Source organism: Brassica oleracea, chromosome C3, assembly GCF_000695525.1.
Source record: "Brassica oleracea var. oleracea cultivar TO1000 chromosome C3, BOL, whole genome shotgun sequence".
NCBI classification, from domain to species: Eukaryota; Viridiplantae; Streptophyta; class Magnoliopsida; order Brassicales; family Brassicaceae; genus Brassica; species Brassica oleracea.
Window position 1 is genome coordinate 34,367,547 of NC_027750.1, and position 15,352 is coordinate 34,382,898.

Genomic DNA, 15,352 nt, shown 5'->3' on the forward strand with positions numbered 1-15,352 from the left:
AGTCAATTTAGTCCTGAGATGGACGATGCATAAGTCTTGTTTTAGACACTGATCTGATTGGTCCATAAGAAGGACGATGAAGAAGCCTTTGATTTTGGTTTATTTTATACTAACCAGCCCAAAGAGAGGTTATTTGGTTTTGTTGATTTGTTTTTAGATAGGTTATGTTTTACACATGGTGGTACACGCATATCACAGCAACATCATCCAAGATTTCCTGTGTGTGTATTTGAGGTCGATGACTCAATATGTTCGATTAGATTGTGGCATGGCCGATGGTAAAGAAGAACCAACTATCATGTTCGAGGACGAAGCATATTCTGCCCCAGATCTTCATCATCCACGGATTGCAGAAAATTGGAGAGGTCCAAGGGACCTTCAGTATTGTCCAAATCAGGGGGAGGAATGTGTGTTGTACTCTTTTTCCTTCACCATGGTTTTGTCTCAATTGGGTTTTCCTTGTAAGGTTTTAATGAGGCAACATTAAAGCACATTACAAGCTCTAAATGGTTATGGCATTCAAGGAGGAGTGTTATGAACCAGATTGTGGATGACTCATAACCAAGAGATTGTGATTTGTAATCTTTCCATTTATCTATGACGGTGTAATCTCCTATATAAATAACCTCTATGTTATGAATAAAGATAGATTTTTCCATTAATTTTATAACATCTTTTTAATTACGTTGAATTTATACATAATCTACTCACAAGATTTTTCAACGCATAAATAGTCAACCTAATTATGATCAATAAGTGAATTAACAAATTAGAAAAGTATAGTCTTGTGCATTTATTCTAATACCATATATATCTATATGACTATATTTACATGTAAATGTAAATGTTTTAACCTACATTTAATAATACACGGACAGTATAGTCATCATTTGGTCAAACCCATTTAATCATTATATAGTTTTTTTTAACACAATCATTATATAGTTATACTCACCAAATTATAAAAACATACCGTGTATATATATATAATTTTCTATATTAATTTATTAGCATTCCAAACTGTTCATACTCCATATAAATCCTTCTCCACACGTATCTCTAACATCCATAACATTCTTCAAACAAAACCCAAATTTCTGAAGGAAAAAAAGTTTTAAAGTAAAATAATGGCGATAAAGAAGTCATCTCAAGCAGCATCGATCAAGCAAATCTTAAAGAGATGCTCGTCGAGCTTAGGGAAGAATAAGAACGTCACCGGTTGCTACTATAAACAAGAAGATGGTCTTCCTCAAGACGTGCCGAAAGGTCATTTTCCGGTTTACGTTGGACCAAACCGAAGTCGGTACATCATTCCCATCTCGTGGCTCGAACATTCCGAGTTTCAAACGTTACTCCGACTAGCCGAGGAAGAGTATGGTTTTGACCATAATATGGGTGTAATCATACCCTGTGATGAAGTGTTCTTCAGGTCTCTAATCTCTATGTTCAGATAAATTCAATCGCGCGGGGACTCAAGAATCAAAGAAGGATGACTTATAGTAGTTACAAGATGATTGATTATTTTTTGTGATGGTTAGAAGAGGATATCTCTATATCATAAAGAAATTCGAATTTGAAGTGGAGGGTAAATCCAAAAAACAAGAAACAAAGACGAAGGGGGTTACAAGCTTCGTGTATCAACTCTTTTTTTTTCCTTTTCCTAAAATTACAGTTTCTAGTTTCTTTTTCTTATAATGTTTTGTAGTGGGTGGGCTGGGATACTTTTTCCCCTACGTTAACGGCCAACGTGACATGTTGACGAGTGATCATGAGAAGAGTAGCGATAATTAACTCTCCTTTTTCATAGTAAATGTTAAATTTATGAGTTTGTACTGGATATAAAGTGTGCTTTATAGTAAATTTCTCAGACATTGAACACTATTTATTGAATTCTCACTTTCATATATTCCAGCTTTAGTCACATTTCCACTTTACCATCATTTGCCGAAGTTTTTTTTTTTATAAGGACCATCATTTGCGGAAGTAGCCTAAATTTATATATATATATATATATATATATATATTTTTTTTTTTTTTTGTCACTGGGCGCTCTCTGGAATCCCGGAGGAGTCGAACCCGTGTGCCTTGGGATCCAGTTCACTCTAGTGTTTTACCACTAGGCTATTCTGTCCCGGCTAGCCTAAATTTATATACACTCTGAAATTTCTGAATGAAACATATATTCTTGTCAGAGCAATAAATATTTTTTGTAATGTTATTTTACAAACTATTGTATTGATCAGATAAAACACTAATTAGCATATCATTTGCTTTTGTTGTATTTGCATTTTGAATTTGTTATATATTGTGTTTCAAAAAGATGAATATCAAGTTTTTTTACATGTTATTTATGTTATTAAATGTCAAAGAAATGTTAATAACATCGGTTAATTTTGTGGTTATATATTATAAGTTACACATGCATTTAGCAAGTTAGTAGGTAATATTGAAAATTTATACGAATAATGAACAAAAACATCTAGTAGACATATATTTGTCATGATACTGATAGTCGGCAATATGAAAATTTATACCGTAATCGCCACAAACATTTATACGTTCTCATTTAAGCTAATGAAGTTTTTTTGTGCAACCTTATATAGGACGGTGTGGATTTGAAGATTGAATATAAGGTTGCACAAAAAAACTTCATTAGCTTAAATGAGAACATATAAATGTTTGTGTCGATTACGGTATAATTTTCATATTGCCGACTATTAGTATCATGACAAATATATGTCTACTAGATGTTTTTGTTCATTATTCGCACCAAGGCTACAGGAAAGCCACGAACTGACACAAGATCAGAACCAAATAAACCAAAGGTCACTGGAACATTACAGTTTAAGACCATAAACCATATATTCGGTGACTCCCAGACAACAATCATCTCATACCAATCTACATGAGAACACACTGAGATTGAAGAGTAGAGACGAACCAAAGTGAATGAGAGCATAGGGAACACACTGCATACTGCAGGATACAAATCCTTAGAGAAAAACTTTGTGTAATCAGTGGTCACAAAAGGGACAACACCATCCCTGGTCAAAGACGCCGGAATCAGAAAAGGGGATTCCCGATCTGGCATTTGAAGACGTTGTTTATGAAACAGGGTGAAAGGTGTGTCAGAAAGTACAAGAAACACAAGATCTGTGAATGCGTCGGGAGGACCCGTTGGTTCCGGTGGTTGCAGCGAAAAGAGAGAAAAGGGGATTCCCGATCTGGCATTTGAGGACGCTGTTTATGAAACAGGGTGAAAGGTGTGTCAGAAAGTACAAGAAACACAAGATCTGTGAATGCGTCGGGAGGACCCGTTGGTTCCGGTGGTTGCAGCGAAAAGAGAGTTTCAAGCGGCATGAGAGGAGACAAACGCGGCGGTGGATCGAGTGGAGGACGGAAATGCGCCGGAGGACGGAGACGCGCCGGAGAGCGGAGACGCGCCGGAGAGCGGAGACACAACGAAGGAAAAGAGAGCACCGGTGCCATGGAAGGGAGTAACTGACTCAAGGGGAAGAAGGCTGAGCAAGCGAACGGAAGCTGCGGAGGAGATTCATGGAGGCGGCTCTCCTAGGGAAGTGGGCCAGAGAGAGTTCTATTAGGGCGAACTTCCAGCAATGTTTTTACATTTATTCTAATTACATTGGAGCATATCTCACTTCTATTATAGAGTTTTTCTATTTTAAAGGTGAAATTAGCAAAATACATTCGAGATGGTTAAAAGGATTTCTAAAGTGTTAGCTTAAACCGGTCTAAGAAATGGTAATAACAGGCTTTTGGATGGGTTTAATGGGCTTTAGTACTTAAAGCCCTTTAGGGCTTAAACGACTTCAGGTTGCACAATATAAACCTGATTGTAATCTTCGCCGTCAAGCATCATCCACAATGGGTCGTGTCATCAGAGCTCAACGTAAGGGAGCAGGTTCCGTCTTCAAATCCCACACTCACCACCGTAAAGGCCCCGCCAAGTTCCGCAGCCTCGACTACGGCGAGAGAAATGGATACCTCAAGGGCGTCGTGACGGAGATCATCCACGATCCCGGCCGTGGAGCGCCGCTTGCTCGCGTCGCCTTCCGTCATCCTTTCCGTTACAAGAAGCAGAAGGAGCTCTTCGTCGCCGCCGAAGGCATGTACACCGGACAGTTCTTGTACTGCGGTAAGAAAGCGACGCTCGTTGTCGGAAATGTTCTCCCGCTTAGAGCTATCCCTGAAGGAGCTGTTGTCTGTAACGTCGAGCATCATGTCGGTGACCGTGGTGTGCTCGCTAGAGCTTCTGGCGATTACGCCATCGTGATTTCGCACAACCCTGACAACGACACTACTAGGTTTGTTTCTTGATTTGGACATAACTGTTTAGATCTGTCGGTTTCTTGATTGATTTTTGGACATATTCGTTGATAGGATCAAGTTGCCATCTGGTTCGAAGAAGATTGTTCCGAGTGGATGCAGGGCCATGATTGGTCAGGTCGCTGGTGGTGGAAGAACGGAGAAGCCGATGCTCAAGGCGGGAAACGCGTACCACAAGTACCGTGTGAAGAGAAACTCGTGGCCTAAGGTTCGTGGTGTGGCTATGAATCCAGTGGAGCATCCTCACGGAGGAGGTAACCATCAGCACATTGGTCACGCCAGTACGGTTAGGCGTGATGCACCACCAGGGCAGAAGGTTGGGCTTATTGCTGCTAGGAGGACTGGTCGTCTCAGAGGTCAAGCTGCTGCTTCTGCCGCCAAGGCTGATTAGGTTTCATAAGATATATATTTGTTTTGTCTGAGTTTGTTGCTGTGTTTCCTTGTGAACCCTCCTTGTGTTCTGAAATCTCGTATTTGTTATAATCTTGTGAGTACACTTCTCAAGAAAAGCAAACCTAAGTTGCTACTGTTTGCCCATGTGAGGTTTTGTTATCCTGATTACACAACAGTCATGACAATAATCGATATGCACAGCTTTGGAGCTTTCATGCTATAGATCTTGTGCTGATTGAAATTGAAACCATGGACCAATATATATCCACATTACAAAAGCAAAGATAACACAGAAACTAAAAGACACGTATACAATCAAGACCGTTCATGTTCAAGAATATGTATCCCACAGTTATTAAGTATGTCAGCAAAATCCATCCCCTCCCTATTATAGTTTGATCTGTCTGATAATTACCTTTCTGTTTTCTCTATTACAACGTGAGAAGCTGAGATTTCCATCAAGGAGACGAGTAGAATATTGATTTGATAACTGGATTATCTAAACTTGTGTGGTAGCATATTCTGACCAGTGTTTGCATCAAGGACACATGTAGAATCTCCTGAAAATGGAGTGTTTTGCATGAGTGTGTCTGACATATGTGAATGTGATAATAACATAGGGGTGGGGAGACGATCTAGGGAAAACCAGGAAGACACATCTGGTGTAATTGTGTCTTACACAAAAATTCATCTCTTCCATCAATCTGTGATTAGATCGTAGGGAGACATCAGATCGATGCATGACAGACAAGTACCAATAAAGTAAATGTCTGATAGGGAGCTCTCACGTTCATGTCCCATACCAAATTTGTACGCTAAGAAGATCAACCATATGGATTCTCTCATATCCAAATACACTAAATGAATATAATTTTGTTTTCCTTTAAGTCTTGAGAACTCTGGTTTTATTTCGAATACATAGACTGGTACGTTCATGTAAGCCCATTGAGGAAGTTGATGATGACCTATCTCTATATCTTAGGAGGGAGATAATCACACAGATAAGATCAAAGGAGGAGAGCTACTTAACGACATGCCTATTTGCACGGATGATAATTTGCAAGGACTTTCATTTCAATATGGGGAAGGACTTCTGCTTAAGAATTGGACTAGTGAGTTACGCGTAAGAGTTAGACTAGTGAGTTGGCGGGTTGAGCCACGCCCATGCATTAGTGCAGCGCATGGGCGACTCGTGTAAATCCAAATAGCAAGCTATCTTGACGGACTTCTGCCCTTAAAAAATAAAGTTAATATCGTGTGGGCCAATGACCAACATATCAGATATTAAACTGATAAGAACAGATACTACATTTGATCTTAGCCAAAAGGCCGAGAAAGGTATGATTTGCATATAAGGGCCGGCTGCCTTTTTATAATGCCTACCTTAGGACAAACGTCTTCGCTTTACCGATGTGGGATTGTAGGAATAGCCATTTTAGTTTTAAAACTCATGGCCTTATGGCTCGTGGTGTGGCAGTCTACGGTTTGTTTGTTTGTTTTCTCGGAGTTAATTTTGATGCGTTTCATTTTGAAATTGTGAAATCTCTAAAGATTTTGTTATATTCTTGTATTCCATTAGAATCCCTTGACTACACCATTTTCACGTTATTCTCATGCATCAATAAGACATTTTCTCAGAATTAAGCAGTCACAACACAAGCTAATTTTTTCTTCAAGTTATATGTTTAGAGGTGTAACAATGTACCTCTCATAGCAATCATCATACTAACATCTAAATGTATATTTGGAACAAAATCCAACATTTCCCGCTTGTGTCAAGATTCATACATCAAAGCAGTTTCAGAGTTGCAGGTATAGTTTGAGATCAAAGAGACCTGTTGCAAAATAAACAGTATAACCCCTGTATCCTCCGTTGTCAGGCTGCTACTTCCGCCTCCAATGCCAAGTAGGTTTCACAAGTTATAATTGTTTCTTCCATTGGAGCATTGTTGCAATTTCCTTTTGACCTTGTGTAATCTCAAAAAGATTTTGTTATAATTTTCTCTTGTCAGTATAGAATCTCCTGTCTTTCTATTGATTAAAAAGCCTTACATTATGAATTTTCAAATATTCATTTCACAAATTTTGATTATACCTAAGCATTTCATTTTCTTATCTCTTCTCGATGAATCTTGTTTAGTTGAAAATAAGAACACAATGGAAGACATTTTACCTGTACCATCTGCTACTTATCTCAACCGTTAAATTTTTTTTTCTTTCCATTTGCTATTCAAAAGAAGCTGTCTATAGTTTATACGACTTGAGGTATATAACAGGCATGCGTTACTACTCAAATCAACACCAACACTCGTTTACCTATCTAACTTATAAGAAATTGAGTAGAAGACAATCGGGTAGAGATGAGAAGGGGCAGAGGAATGTCCTGCTGGTACGACTCTTGGTCGAAATATGGCCTGCCTTATAAAACTTTTGGGTGATATGGTTGATTTGGGAATTGGTGATGCAAAGACTGTGGCTGAGGTTTCTGAGCGGCATCGTCGACGACGACATAGAGTTGCGGTACTAACTGAGATAGAGGATGAGATCAAAAGGGTGAAAAGCAGAGCATTGCAAGGAGAACCAGACATTTCACTTAGAAAAAGCATGGACACAAATGCAAAGGACAAATTCTCCTCAAAAGACAATTGGAACCAAATCAGATCAGTGTATCCAATAACCCTTGGTTTGCTATGCAACTCCTAAGTTCTCCTTCTTACAATGGCTGGTAATGAAAAACAGGCTACACTTTCTGGGAGAACTCTGGTTTTATTTCGAATACAAAGACCGATACATATATACAGCTTTGGAGCATTCATGTAAGCTATATCTATATCCTAGATTTATAGGATGGAAATAATCGCAGAGATAAAATCAAAGGAGTGGAGCTACTTAATGAGACATGCCTATTTACATCGACGATTTATGAAATTATGTCCAATAGTTTTGTTCTGAATTTAATTTGTTCTACTTATATTAAAATCGTTCATTAGCAAAACCTTTCAATACATAGGCGTAGACATCCGAGTAAGAGTAGAACTATTGAATTGGCGGGTTAAGCCTAATCCCATGCAATACTGCAACGCATGGGCGACTCTTAGAAACCCAAATAGCAAGCTATTTTGACGGGTTTCTTCCCTTAAAAAATAAAGTTAATATCATGTGATCCGATGGACCACGTATCAGATATTAAACTGATAAGAACAGATACTACACTTGATCTTAGCCAAAAGGCCGAGAAAGGTATGATCTGGAAGCGAGGCTTGGCTTCCTTCTTATAGTGTCAATCTTATGACCAACTTTCTTTAGCTTGCCGATGTGGGACGTTTTATGAAATAGCCTCCTTAATTTTAGTAACGCATCTATCCTCTCCAACCAAACAAAATACGTTGAACTTAGGGAATTTTGCAAATCCAGAAGATGAAGAAGACACCTGTGAGGTGGTGTTAATTGAATCCCAGGGATCTATGTCCACAGAGAAGGATCAGATATATCGAATTTATAATGCAAACTCTGCGTTTTCTTGCTAAGAACAAAAAAAAAAGAGAACAAGAATCTGTTAATTTGAGAGCTTGGATCGAAAAATGGGAGCCTTCTTCCATTGAAAACAAAAGTTCATGAAGACAACTAACAGGCTTGAGGTATTACCGGTCTAAGTGGATTAAATTGCACAAACTTCTATAAACACAAAATTTAAACCGAATCAAACCAATCAGAACTAAACCGAATCGAACCGAATTACCTTTTTTGTGTTTGTCATATAAAAGATGCTTCTAAAAGAAAAGAGAGCCGCACAGTTTAACAACAAGCACAATCACCGGGAAGAAGATGGCGTCGAGAGACCAAGTTAAGGCGTCGCACATTCTGATCAAGCACCAAGGATCTCGTAGGAAGGCGTCGTGGAAGGATCCCGAAGGAAAGATCATAATGGCTACTACCAGAGAAGCAGCCGTCGAACAGCTTAGATCGATCCGCGAAGACATCGTCTGTGGCAAAGCTAACTTCGAGGATGTGGCCACTCGCGTTTCCGACTGTAGCTCCGCCAAACGCGGCGGCGATCTAGGTTTGTTGTTCTCTTCTATGCGATTTCAACTGTGTAGTGAAGATACAGCGAGTGATTGTAGGTCTAAGATGATTGTAGTTTTAATTAGGATAGTCTCAAACAGGCGATTAAAATTTTTTTTTTTTTTGAAATTGGGTTCTACTGGATCTCTGTATAGTGAAATTGCTCTATTGTGCTCACAAACTAAATAACATTGAATGTATTATTGGCACTCATGAATATCACTACTGGATCATCACTAGTGTTTTAGAATATGAAGTTTTTGTTCTTGATCAATCTAGAATTGGTGCTCGTAAATCTTACAGATGATATAATTCTTCTTTGAATCATCTGTATTCGGTGTTCATAAATCTCACTGATGTTATTACTTAGATCATGATCACTGACAATTTGAAATCTTGATTTGGTGCTTACTAGTGTCTGCGTAGATCAACACCTCTCTAAAGTTTATTTCTTGATGAATTCTTATGGTGAAAGGGTTGGATGTTGATTGTGTGTCCAGGTCCGTTTGGGCGAGGCCAAATGCAGAAACCGTTTGAGGAAGCAACATACGCACTCAGGGTTGGTGATATAAGTGATATTGTGGATACAGACAGTGGAGTCCATATCATAAAGAGAACAGCTTGATCCCTCATCTCCTCTCCTCCAAAGCCGATCATGTATCAGAAGTGACCAGTTTTTTATTTTCCTTGTCTTCTTGACCAAAGTTAAAGAAGATAGAAGAATAATAATAAGATAAAGCTTTGCTATTGTGGTTTAAATTCTGCATGGATTTGATACAAGCAAAACATATAGTAATAATAAAACAAGATATTGTATCTCAATTTCTTCTTTATAACTTCATAATAACACATCCCTCTTGCTGACTGCCACTTGTATTATATTTCTGTGTGAAACATCTCAAGCCTGCTTTCTTTGAATACTGTTAAAAATATACATTAACCCCAACTCCATTCTGATTCACGCCTAAAGTCTAAGCAATAGAAACAAGTCACTGCTATGTTCTGTTTTCTTTTGTTCAAATAGGTACTAGATTGCTGGCTCCATAACGAAGGAGAAGTTAGTCTAGCCGTCGCAAATATAGCTTCCAAGGTGAGTCTTTAAACACAGCAATTCACATTTCATGGTAAATTTGAGTTAACACACTAATAATACACTAGTAATATCAAGAAGCAAAACTGGTGCTTAGTACTGAAACTAGTTGTAGTTTTGTTAATGTGCAGGAAAACTTGTTTTAAATGATTTATCACCCATTGCTGTATAATAAAAAAAAAGTTGGAGTCAAGTACAGCGTTGAAGTTGGGGGGGTCAACGCTTTGCTAGCTGCTATGCTGGCCTTGTATGAAAAGATTTCGTGTTCCTATTCTTTAGCGTCCAATATATTCTGCATCGTCTCTATACATGTTTTACATCAGTGTACGTGTTTCAAATTCACTGTCGGACTGTGTTTGTAACCGCGTCTCTTCCTGTGTGCTCTGATCTCACTTCTCTGCTTCTTCTATACTATGACTTAGATAGTTAGATTAACCATCATTTTGATTCTATCCCAAGTTGAACCATTTTGAATCCTTTTTACTTGCTTCACTTTTTAAGATATCCAACATTTACAAGTCAAGAACAACTTGAAAACTGAGACTTCGCATCGCCAGAAATGAAAAAAAGAAACATGTCCGCCGTCTGTGGTGATCGAAACCACGGCCACGGGATTAAAAGTCACGCGCTCTACCACTGAGCTAAGACGGCAACTGTGTTACATGTATTATGACAAACATAATGACTTAGAACACCTCTCACGTTACTTCCACATGGAACCATTTTAATACTTGGATTCATCTTTTCATATTGCATTTGAAACTACTTTATGTTTGAATGCAGAAAATGAGAGTTATGGGTAATCTACTTTTTTTTTTCTTTCGTTGCTTAATCAGTTTGTTCCCTCTAAATTTCTATTTAAAATTAATCTTTTGCAACTCATACGTAAGCATCGGAGTTCAGTTTTCAGTTTGGTTCAGTTCACTTTTTGGTTTTCGGTTATAAAATATAGAACTGTTCGGTTATTTATAAATTTTGATTACATTTTAGTTTTTTTTTGTTTTCAGTCTAGTTTAGATACAATATTAGGAACCAAGTACTATCCAATAAATTTTGGGTCCGATTCAGTTTCAGTTTGGTTCTGATTTTTTAGAAAATTGCAGATAATTTGAGTAAGTGATTAGATTTTTTGAATAAAAAGTTGAATAATTCTGATAAATTTATATATTTCGGATAAAAAATATTTGGGTAGTTCGGGTTTTTGGATAATTATGTTAATTTTAAATATTTCAGATAAAATATTTGGGTTATCCGATTTTTTGAGTATTTTTCTTTATAAAATAGTATTTAAGTATATTTTATAATTTTTAAACATAACTAAGTATAAATAATATTTTAGGCATATAATTTATGTTTTGGATATTCGGATACTCATTCGGTTCTCAGTTCGGTTCAGGTTTGGTTTCAGTTTTTTTTGGTTCCATGGATATAGAAGGCATTTAGATATTTGTGAACATTGGTTCGGTTTCGAATTAAGTTTTTTAGGTTCGGTTTTTAATTCTCGATTTATCGGTCTATGCCTACATTATGACTGAAAACTTATAGTATGTACTATGTTCTATGCATTTTAATATAACATTCTTATAAAAATTAAAATCAAATAATTTTTATTTTATTTTATGTTTTTAAGTAACAAACTGGACAACCCAATTGTACGGTAACTCCCTTCTGATAAATATATGTACTAGGATTTTCTTCATTAGTTAGGGTAATTTTTTTTTTGTTCAAAGTTAGGGTAATATCCCCAACATTTCGTAGCTCTCACTTGTGAGAATGTATATATTTTCAATACGCAAAAAAAAATCTACAGTCAAACAAAACGTAGCCTTTGAGGGTTACAAAAGGAGACAAAAAATCATTAGCTCGATTAAAAAGTGTTAATTATTCCAAATCAACCCTCATACAGAGGGGAATGTTTTCTTCGGCGACATACATTCCCCCTTAATATTTTAAAACTCCAATATTTTCCTTATAAAAATTGGTCTCTAGTATTTTCCCCGTTGGAAATCCCCGCTATATAGTAAATTCCCGATGTGAACAAAGAACAAAAATTATTCATATATGAACAGAAAAAAGTTTAGAAGTGTATACTTATAGTACAAAGTAAGACAAACAAACAGTGGTAGTATAGTAGTACAGAGTAATTTAGGACACATCATAAATCTATTTTTCATTTTTGCTGCGAACAAAGTTACTGATATTTAGCCAGTTTTGACATGGGATTCAGTTCAAACAGTTAACACGATAATCTGGTAATAGACGATTTGATTATTTCTATAGTTAATCTGAAGAATTAAATTAAGTGGTGGTAGCCTAGTGGCAATTTTTTCGGATTTGGTGTGTATCCACATCAGTCATGTATTCGATTTTCTCTGGGAACTAAAGTATCATTATTTGGCCAGTTTGGGTTTGGGATTTGACTCAAGTGATTTACATAGTGGATCGTAACAGATAATCGGTTCACCCCCTGGTATTAGTCGGAAGGTATTCTAAACTTGGGTCAGACAGTATGGTAGCCAGTCCACTCTGTAGCACTAAGTGCGTTCCTCCCGGGGCCGACCGGATCAGCCGACATGGTTTATCAAAAAAAAAAAAATCTTAAGAATTAGACAGCGTAGTAATTAATCAATTATGTTACGTTACGTATATTTTTCATATACTAATAGGATTAGCCGATACAATCTATTGAGCCACCACATCAGCAGTTAAGTGGGTCCCACTTTTAAAAAATGTGAAAAAGTGTCAAGCCTGTGGCTCGAACCCAGGTTATTGAGTCATAAACACCAACATTTATACCTCTAAACTAAAGAATACGTACTTTGTACATTGATGGCCGAAACTAATATATATTTATAAAGGTCGGAAACCTTTGCTTCTTCGGTTTTCTCTGTGGGACCCACACTTAATTCTTTTTATCGAATGATTTAATAAATACTTTATAACTCATGTTTTGAAATGGGCTTCGTTAAAAAAAAAGTCCAATAGACCTCTTTGGTTTGTAAGCGTTCTCTTCAATGGAAGTTTAGGGCTTTCAATTTTTAATCATCGGTTCATGACTCATCTAAGAAACACAGATTGACTCTTTGAGTTCCATGAATCAGTTTATCTTCTTTAGTCTCTACATCTCCCCATCTTTAATAAATTCATCATCGGTTCTTTTATTTTGTCTGATAAATCATGATTGTGTGGTTTTAATTTTCTTTGGTCATCCTTAACTTGCACCCTTTGATCTAACCAAGAAGAAGAAGAAGACATTTGTCGTTCAGGATGCCATCGAGGACTCAGCTGAGTCACACGGGAGACATACTATACGTTGCCTGATTGTTCAAGAAGAGTTTATGTGCTGTGAAACATATTTGTTTCTTTTCATCAGTTGGTTTGTTTAATCTTTTTTTCCTAAAATAATGATGGCTTTGACAGTTCATTTACGGGAGCCAAGAAGTAAAAGAAGAAGAAGTGTTTGACATTTTCTATCTTCTGAGTGTTTGACATTTTCTGTCTTCCTGGGTTTTTTTTTCCATTCATTAAACTTGGATTTTGAAGATTATGTGCCTCATTCTTTTTATTTTGATGGTTGTTAGGTTGAATGAAGATCATTGAATAAGAAAATGTCGATGCTCCAGAAGATTTCGAGGGTACTTTATATTTCTTTTTTTGATAATTCTAGCGACATAAATTTGAACCTTACAGAGGGTATATTGCAGAGCATCCTAATGACGAGGAAGAGGTGGAGGGAATTGATCTGCACCAGCAACGTTACCCGTGGGAGGGAAGTGACATGAATTACTTATACGACGAGATAAGCATATCATTAGATGGTTTGCGGTCCATCTTTGAGAGCCGTCGATTGTAAGTGTCTATCGTTTTGAAGTTGCACGAGACTAATATGTAAAGAATTACTAATCACGATTACCTTACTAGCAGAGTTCTTTTGCACAGCTATTGTCAATGTAATTAACACTTGAAATTGATGGTGCTATATTTCATGTTCCAAATGCTAACGCAAGCTCCAATGTTGATTCTCAACTTTAACATGCCAAAATCACAATGCAATGGGTGTTGTAAGGTAATTCAGTAGGCACAAATGTTCAGTTGAAAAAAATTATAAACTGTATTTATGCATCAAATTTATCATCCATAATATAATAATATGTTTTTTCTGTGATAGGAACCATTTGTAAATAAATGTCTTGGATGTGTATGACTGCTGAGTTTGTTGCTTTTGACAGTGAAATCACTAAGCTTGCAATGTGTCAGGACAGCAAAAGCATCTCAGCTGATGGTTAGCTTTACGATTTCGTTGGTTTCTTTTTCCTATTATGTTGGATGGATTATTTTAGCTAACAAATATCGCAACAGAGCACTGGGAATAACTCTAATAGATTTATATATACATTTAGAATTGGAAGTTTGGTGAGAACATGAACAAGTACCTCTGTCACGCTATTGGACAATTATACGCCTTTTCTAGAGAATTGATTTCTTATATTTTCCATAATCAGTAAGATTTTAACTGTTTTGTCTACTTTGCATTCATACCTCATTCTCAATCTAACTTTCCGGTGTTACTATATAATGATCAAGTCATTTTCTTCACAAATAGGCAAGTGGGGATGTTACGTTGGGTGCTTTTTATTGAGCTTGGCTATACAAAGTCTGTTGTGACTCTAAAGCTTTTACCTCATTTAACATTGATTCTGGTTCTTGGGAGAATTGCAGATTGTGAATGAAAAGCACAAGCAGGGAACATATGTGTAACTGCGTTCGACTCGACATGTAGCGGTATCTGCAGATCCGTTGATCCCATTGTGGAGGTTAACATGCAATGTGTTGATCTGGAAATCATTATTTGGAAGCTACATTTTGAGGCCTTTCCTCAACATATAAATAGATCATTGACAGAGTTTGATATTTATGATACTCAGTGATCATGGAGTATGCAGAAAACAATCCTTTTGCATGTTCTATATGAAACCAAGAGATATATCCTTTGTATGATGATTGTATTATGATAGCTACTAACATAAGAGATGACTAGAGAAAGAGAAATGAGTATGAATCTCTTATATGGGTAGCTTTTGTAAACACATCCCTTTCTTATTAAAGGAGGAACATTCATAGAAATAAACCTTGGCCTCATGTGTCAAATCGTATGTGTCAAATAAACACATGAGTGTCATTTCCTATGTGTCATCACCTCATGCACTCTCACTAACTTTAAAAAAAAAACCTTTGTGAACTAGAATAATTACAACCAAATGCCATTGGTCATATACATTATACTATATGATTACAATCCGATTTGAAAAAAAAAACGGGAATTTATGACAGGCAGAATATTAACTCTTTTGTAAAAATCAACAAAATAAGTTCGACATCTATCAAATCGTTTTATGAACATTTTTGTTTACGTTAATTATAATGCAACATTTTATGAACATTTTTAAACTAATATCAAAT

At 36.7% G+C, this 15,352-nt stretch overlaps 3 protein-coding genes and 1 non-coding gene across 4 annotated transcripts; 3 read left to right on the forward strand and 1 right to left on the reverse strand.

Moving 5' to 3' along the window:
* Nucleotides 1-1,085: 1,085 nt before the first annotated feature.
* LOC106333113 (auxin-induced protein 15A-like) lies at nt 1,086-1,904 on the forward strand. The gene has a single exon (XM_013771594.1). The coding sequence runs from the start codon at nt 1,128-1,130 to the stop codon at nt 1,452-1,454; it is 327 nt and encodes a 108-aa protein (XP_013627048.1). The 5' UTR covers nt 1,086-1,127; the 3' UTR covers nt 1,455-1,904.
* A 1,950-nt stretch (nt 1,905-3,854) lies between these two features.
* On the forward strand, nt 3,855-4,960 carry LOC106328445 (60S ribosomal protein L8-1). The gene is made up of 2 exons (XM_013766888.1): nt 3,855-4,325; nt 4,402-4,960. The coding sequence occupies exons 1-2, from the start codon at nt 3,886-3,888 to the stop codon at nt 4,736-4,738; spliced, it is 777 nt and encodes a 258-aa protein (XP_013622342.1). The 5' UTR covers nt 3,855-3,885; the 3' UTR covers nt 4,739-4,960.
* A 3,555-nt stretch (nt 4,961-8,515) lies between these two features.
* On the forward strand, nt 8,516-9,653 carry LOC106331803 (peptidyl-prolyl cis-trans isomerase Pin1-like). The gene is made up of 2 exons (XM_013770216.1): nt 8,516-8,800; nt 9,303-9,653. Exons 1-2 carry the CDS (start codon nt 8,566-8,568, stop codon nt 9,425-9,427), a joined length of 360 nt encoding a protein of 119 aa, XP_013625670.1. The 5' UTR covers nt 8,516-8,565; the 3' UTR covers nt 9,428-9,653.
* Nucleotides 9,654-10,471: 818 nt separating this feature from the next.
* TRNAK-UUU lies at nt 10,472-10,543 on the reverse strand. The gene has a single exon. It is a non-coding gene; the product is annotated as a tRNA-Lys (tRNA).
* Between the last annotated feature and the right edge of the window lie 4,809 nt (nt 10,544-15,352).

Coding starts and splice junctions, on each gene's coding strand:
- LOC106333113 (XM_013771594.1), top strand. CDS start 1,128: ATGGCGATAAAGAAGTCATCTCAAGCAGCATCGATCAAGCAAATCTTA.
- LOC106328445 (XM_013766888.1), top strand. CDS start 3,886: ATGGGTCGTGTCATCAGAGCTCAACGTAAGGGAGCAGGTTCCGTCTTC. Junction 4,326..4,401: donor CCTGACAACGACACTACTAG/GTTTGTTTCTTG, acceptor ATTCGTTGATAG/GATCAAGTTGCCATCTGGTT.
- LOC106331803 (XM_013770216.1), top strand. CDS start 8,566: ATGGCGTCGAGAGACCAAGTTAAGGCGTCGCACATTCTGATCAAGCAC. Junction 8,801..9,302: donor CAAACGCGGCGGCGATCTAG/GTTTGTTGTTCT, acceptor TTGTGTGTCCAG/GTCCGTTTGGGCGAGGCCAA.